At 53.2% G+C, this 5,980-nt stretch overlaps 1 protein-coding gene across 2 annotated transcripts; it reads left to right on the plus strand.

Annotated features, from left to right (window-relative positions):
* The first annotated feature begins 2,399 nt into the window (after positions 1-2,399).
* On the plus strand, positions 2,400-5,127 carry PAFAH1B3 (platelet activating factor acetylhydrolase 1b catalytic subunit 3). Of its 2 annotated transcripts, none has more exons than XM_030299543.1 (6): positions 2,400-2,525; positions 2,761-3,005; positions 3,193-3,282; positions 3,939-4,055; positions 4,134-4,256; positions 4,806-5,127. In XM_030299543.1, exons 2-6 carry the CDS (start codon positions 2,928-2,930, stop codon positions 5,091-5,093), a joined length of 696 nt encoding a protein of 231 aa, XP_030155403.1. In that variant the 5' UTR covers positions 2,400-2,525; positions 2,761-2,927; the 3' UTR covers positions 5,094-5,127. The 2 variants fall into 2 exon arrangements, with proteins under 2 accessions (XP_030155403.1, XP_030155404.1); XM_030299544.1 differs by having other exon boundaries at positions 2,900-3,005.
* Positions 5,128-5,980: the final 853 nt, after the last annotated feature.

Raw genomic sequence — 5,980 nt, forward strand, 5'->3', positions numbered from 1 at the left:
GGGTACTGGGACATGAGAAAGTAGCTAGAAGATGGGGGATGTGGAAGGGATCATGAGACCACAGGGTCTGGTGAACTAGAAGGAATTATGGACAGAGGAGAAATCCAGAAGTAGAGGAGGTACTGGAGAATGCAGAAAGTGGAGTGACATGGTAGAGAGAGAAAGGCAGAAGAGACAGCAACAAAGAAGTAGAAGAGACAGAGAAGACCTCGGGAAAACAGAAAAGGCAACGGAGGAGCTACCAGGAACTGGGCCTAGTCATGGGAATGCGGTGGACTAGGGTAGATGAGGCAAAGGTGGGCAGTTGAGGTTAAAAGGGGGGTACGGTTGGTGGGGGCTAGGTAAGGGTGGAGTACCTCACCTCCTGGCCCAATGAACCCCGTCCCCCACCCACCCCACGTGGCTGTGGGGTGCAATGGCTTCTTTTCCACGGTGACCCTAGTTCACGACGCCCTGTGGACTCTTCGGGGCCTCACGCACACTACACGCATGCGCGTGCACCGCCCACGCCCTTTGACTTCCTGCTCTCGGGAGGCACGAGGAACAGAGTGCCGGTTATGGTCCCACCCTTTCCAGCCTTACTTCCAGAAATCTCTCTCATTTGTCCTTTGGCATCTCCCATACACCAATCTGCTGTGAGACTCGCTGGGCCCGCCCCCTTCGTGAATGCTGATTGGTTTAGACTGTCTCTCGGCGAAAGCCGTGAGGCGAGGCACAAGGGGAAAAAAGGGCCATGGCAGTCTCCACTTGCAGCGGGTCCCCAGACAGTCACAGAATTCATCCCTAGAGAATCAGTATAGAGTCGTCATTCAGAGCTAGGATCTGGAGTTAGACTACCTAGGTTTAAACAACCCAAATTGGCACGTTTGAGTGTATGCCCTTGAAAAGTGTGTAACTGCTCAGACCCTCGATTTCCTAATTTGTAAAATGGAGCTGATAGTGCCTCCTTCGTGTGGTTGCTGTAAGTATAAAATGAGCCAATACATCTAACTTGAAACAGCACTTGGTTTGAATGGAATGAATGCCTCGAAGCTGTTTCTCACTAAGCTTTGCTTCAGCAACGGCTTCTCTACCTTTTCAACTTATCTACCGACACTAGTCCCCTCAGACTTTAAAATCAAGCTATAGGGGCACCTGGGTGGCTCAGTCGGTTAAGCCTCTGTCTTCCATTCAGGTCACGATCTCACGGTTGGTGAGTTCAAGCCCACACACAAGCCAGCTTCAGATCCTTTGTCTCCTTCTCTCTCTGCCCCTTCCTTGCCTGCTCTCACTCAAAAATACTTAAAAATATTTAAAAATTTTATATATATATATATATATAAAATATAAAAAAAATATTTAAAAAATAAAATAAAGCTATGGCCAGAGTTTCCCCACGCCCTAATCAGTTATATTACCTGTGTAATACAGCTTACCCAGACTTCCTGAGTTTTCAAAGCCAAACTCAAATACTACTCCTAGGAACCCCCTACTCTGAGTCCTTCTCTTTCTCCTTCCCCTTCTCCACCTCTCTTAATCACAACCTTGATCCTTTCCTCATCTCTGTGTCTGGATCTGTCTTCCCCAACACACTGGGACAAGGCCAGGATTTGACCCATTCGTTTAATAATCATTTAAGTTCCTGTGAACAGCCATAGTACTTGGTACTATGAGTCAGGCCCTGTTCCAGGCAAGTGGACTGAAGGAAAACATGATAAATAAGACCATATTTCAGTATCAACCTACCTAGAAAGAATGAATAGATGGGAAGGTCCCATTTGGAAGTGGAGCTACGGGAATATAACCAGGAAGTTTAGGGGAATGTGGGACTCCCACCTGGTCCCTGAGAAGAGGAAGAGTTGGGAAGACTTGACATTTGAGATTAATATGGGCCGGGAGGGGCCGACCTTAGGTGGCCTTGGCTATGGATGTAGGCTTCAGAGCTTAGACACACCTGTGGGTTTAGAGAGAGGAACAGAGGCCACAGATCTGCAAGATGAGCTGGGTGGGAGGGGTGCCAGGCTAGACCTGGGCCTTGCAGCATCTCTAATTTCCTTTTTCTTTCTGTACCTTCTTCTGCCCTCTTTGCAGGGCCTGTGATGTTTGTAATGCAAAGATGTGTAGTTTAGATTTTATGCCACAAAAACTGATATTTTTGAGCAGGGGAGGCCTGCGAGCAGATAGGATCACTTAAGTCCTGGCTCTCTCTTAGGATGTCTCCTTACAACGGAGGCTCTATTTTTCACATTTTGCTATCTTTTTTTCTACCCACATCAATAGAAAATGGGAGCGTCCCCACCTAGCCAGGTGCGTACGAGCCACCCCCTCAAGGGATCCAGGAATGGACTCGTCCACTCATTTCCCTCCCCCACCACCACGTGAATGACACGCGCGCGCGCGCGCGCACACACACACACACACACACACACACACACACACACACACAGAGCTGGCGATCCCTTCCGCACATTTCTCGCTCTACAGCAAACGGATTCTTCCCCCAAGGAAAAGCTCTAGATTTCCCCCGCCCACTCTCGGCCTTTCAGGTAGTTCGCCCCTCCCCCTGACGCCGGTGTGGCGTGTGGGGTTCCTCCCTCCCCTATGGGTGCTGGATGATCTCGCCTCCCCGTTCCCAGGTGCCCGGGTGCGCTGGCCGCCGCCGCCCGAGCTTGAGCGGCCCGGGCGGGAAGCGCCGGACGAGCCCACTGCGCGTCCGCCGCGGGGGAAGCATGGGTTCCCAATTCCACCACCCCTTTTAAGTGAAGGTTTCCGCTCCTGCAGAGGAGGCGGTGCCCGGGATCGGCAGTAGTCCTCGCTAGAGTGCGGGCGTCGGGACCGTCCATTGTTGCCTGGAAGGGAGGGGTGGGCGTGGCGGAGCCACCTCCTCGGCCGACTCTCCCGGGTCGACCTCGCTCGCCAGTCCTGCAGGAAGGAGCTGCGGCGCCAAGATGAACGAAGAGGAGAACCCAGCCAGCAAGCCCACGCCGGTGCAGGACGTGCAGGGTGACGGACGCTGGATGTCCCTGGTGAGCGACCCGGCCCGCGATACTCAGGAGTCCGGGAGGGGCCTCAGGAGAGCAGTTGGTTGGCGCCACTCTCTCTGTGGGATTAGGAAACTGAGAGCAGTTGGGGTGGTGGAGGCGAAGCGGGGAAGCAGAGCGGGGCGGGCCAAGCAGCGCGCGTGCCTTTGACTCCCCTTGTACGTCCCCGAAGCACCATCGGTTCGTGGCCGACAGCAAAGATAAGGAACCCGAAGTCGTCTTCATCGGGGACTCCTTGGTCCAGCTAATGCACCAGTGCGAGGTGAGGCCCGTCCCCCATCCCCTTGCCCCACCCAGGCCTGTGCCCTCGCTGACACATCTGGATCAGAGCCCAAGCCAGACAGGGATGAGGTACCCGAAATAGCCTCAGGCAGCACCCACACCCAAACCTCCGTGTAAGATGCAACATTCTACTGAGAAGGAACTGTGTGACCAGTCTTTGTCACATGGGTTTTTGTGTAGTGAGACTTAAAATCTTAAAATGAGGCTTTCTTGCAAGAAGATTGCCTAAAGTGAGATTCTATTGTTTGCTTAAGGTAGTGCACAGCCCTAATGGATGTCCACAAAGCTGTAGTCTTTCCACCAAGTGAAAGTCAACTGTAATAGCTCTCCACAAAGGGGACTCAATTATGTTACGTTTCCACTAAGTGAGGTCAAACCATGATGGCTTTCATCAACTGTCAATGCTGTTGGTTCAATGCATGCATGACTCAAGCAGAATAGGTTTCCATAAAGTGAGTCTCGCTTCTGTGGATCTCCATGAAAGTGAGACTGTAATAGGTTTGCATAAAGCGAGATTCGACCAGACTGCCTCCATAAGGCAGGGCTCTTCCATTATATGTGGCTTGGACAGAGGGTGGTGGTCCTTGTTGCCAATGCCCTTGTTGCCAATGTACCCACACCACTTCTTGTCTGCAGATCTGGCGGGAGCTCTTTTCTCCTCTGCATGCACTTAACTTTGGCATTGGCAGTGACAGCACGCAACATGTGCTTTGGCGACTGGAGAATGGGGAGCTGGAACACATCCGGCCCAAGGTGAGCAGAGCTTCGGTGGGCAGCTAACGCGCCCCAAGCCTCCCTCCTGACCGCTGCTTCATGCCTTTCTTTCCACAGATTGTGGTGGTCTGGGTGGGTACCAACAACCACGGGCACACAGCAGAGCAAGTGACTGGTGGCATCAAGGCCATTGTGCAACTGGTGAACCAACGGCAGCCCCAGGCCCGGGTCGTGGTGCTGGTGAGAGGGTGGGAGGGCAGGGAAGAAAGAATGGCAGGTGTAGCTGCAGCCGGCACAGTTCTGGGCAGCATGGCACAAAGCGGTGGTTTTCGGGCAAAATCTCCAGTTGAAGCTTGCTACATACCCAGCAGCTGTTGTTAAGGTGTTCAGGGACCAGGTAGCTGCTGTTGCCCAAGAAATTGCTGAAGATTCTGGGGGGTGTTGCAAAACTCAAAACAATTAGCCAAAAATAGGCGTTCCTGGGGTGAATCCAGGCTCCATCCATCACTTCCAGCTGGAATATTTCCTCCTCTGAAAGAGGGGTTGACCCTTTGCCATGGTGTCATTTTTGTGATGGATACTTGGAAAGGGGCTGGCACCCAGAAGGTACTTGCTGAAGGGAGTCTCGGACATGGTATCAGGAATTACCCTTCTGATCCCCCACTACTCCATCCCTAGTATATTCTACACCTGGCAACTTCCTGGTGAGGGTGAACAGTTTGTCCCAGAGAACAGGATACCCAGATGTTGGTAGGATGTCTCCTCACAACTCTTGGTGGCCTTTCTCAGGGCCTGCTTCCGAGGGGCCAGCACCCTAACCCACTTCGTGAGAAAAACCGGCGAGTGAACGAGCTGGTCCGGGCAGCACTGGCTGGCCACCCACGCGCCCACTTCCTGGATGCCGACCCTGGCTTTGTGCACTCAGACGGTACCATAAGTCACCATGACATGTACGATTACCTGCATCTGAGCCGCCTGGGCTACACACCTGTCTGTCGGGCCCTGCACTCCCTGCTTCTGCGTCTGCTGGCCCAAGACCAGGGCCAGGGTGTCCCCCGGCCAGAGGCTACACCCTAAGCATCCTTCTTCCCCATTAAATTCTCATTCCTTAGTCTCCCGTTTCTTGCTTTATGGCCAAGCCCTTCTGGGTATCTCAACCTTAACTATGACCTCTGCGACCCTGCAGCTCCAGAGGATGCTCTGTTTCTGCCTGAAGCAGGCATCACCAATCCATCAAGGCACTCAGGTTCTTGCAGGGTCTAGCAGATTTTTACTCTCAGTAACACTCCAGGCAGGCACCATCAATCAGTAACACACTAGGTGAAACCAGTTTGCACACACTACCCCGCAAGATCAAAGTCAAACAAGAATTCTGGGAACATACTGACCTAGCAGCCAAAGCCCTTCCAAAGCTGCCTTCCCCGTTTTGCCGAAGATTTTCCCCTGGCTGGAGCTTCTGGTGCTCTGGTTGTACCTTAGATGCCATTTCCTACGGAAGCTTCCTGACCCTCCCCATCACAAGCAGTCGTGCCTCCACAGGGAATCTATCTGTCTCCCCAGAGGTGCACTGTCCACACACTGTGAGGGCAGGAGGCTCCTTTTGGCCTGGGTGCAGTGCTGGCTCAGGCCATGTGGGGGCAGCAGGGGTCACCGAAAACAGCACTATATCTGGGTTACTGGGCAAACCCAGCCCAGTACCACCTAGGCTCAGACCTCTCAGGCCTTCCTGAGCCCCCAGATGTTGGGACGACTGTGAGAGGCATAGTAGGGACAGGGACTTCCAAGTGCCAGGGCTGAAGACAGGCTGTTCAGTCCACAGTGAGTCAGGGTTCTCGGCCCACAGGGTCCCTCTGATGTGGGGAGGGACTGCATTGGGAGGAAGTGTATAAGCTCCTTGACCGTTTGGGGATAGTACAACCCACCCCACCCACCCCTTCTCCCTTTAGAGTGGGCAGCCACACAAG

This window comes from Lynx canadensis, chromosome E2 (assembly GCF_007474595.2).
Source record: "Lynx canadensis isolate LIC74 chromosome E2, mLynCan4.pri.v2, whole genome shotgun sequence".
Taxonomy (NCBI): domain Eukaryota; kingdom Metazoa; phylum Chordata; class Mammalia; order Carnivora; family Felidae; genus Lynx; species Lynx canadensis.

Bases quoted from the DNA above. Each gene is read 5' to 3' on its own strand.
- PAFAH1B3 (XM_030299543.1), top strand. From the start codon at position 2,928: ATGAACGAAGAGGAGAACCCAGCCAGCAAGCCCACGCCGGTGCAGGAC. The intron at 3,006-3,192 runs GTGAGCGACCCG...ACGTCCCCGAAG, and splicing joins ACGGACGCTGGATGTCCCTG to CACCATCGGTTCGTGGCCGA. The intron at 4,056-4,133 runs GTGAGCAGAGCT...TTCTTTCCACAG, and splicing joins TGGAACACATCCGGCCCAAG to ATTGTGGTGGTCTGGGTGGG.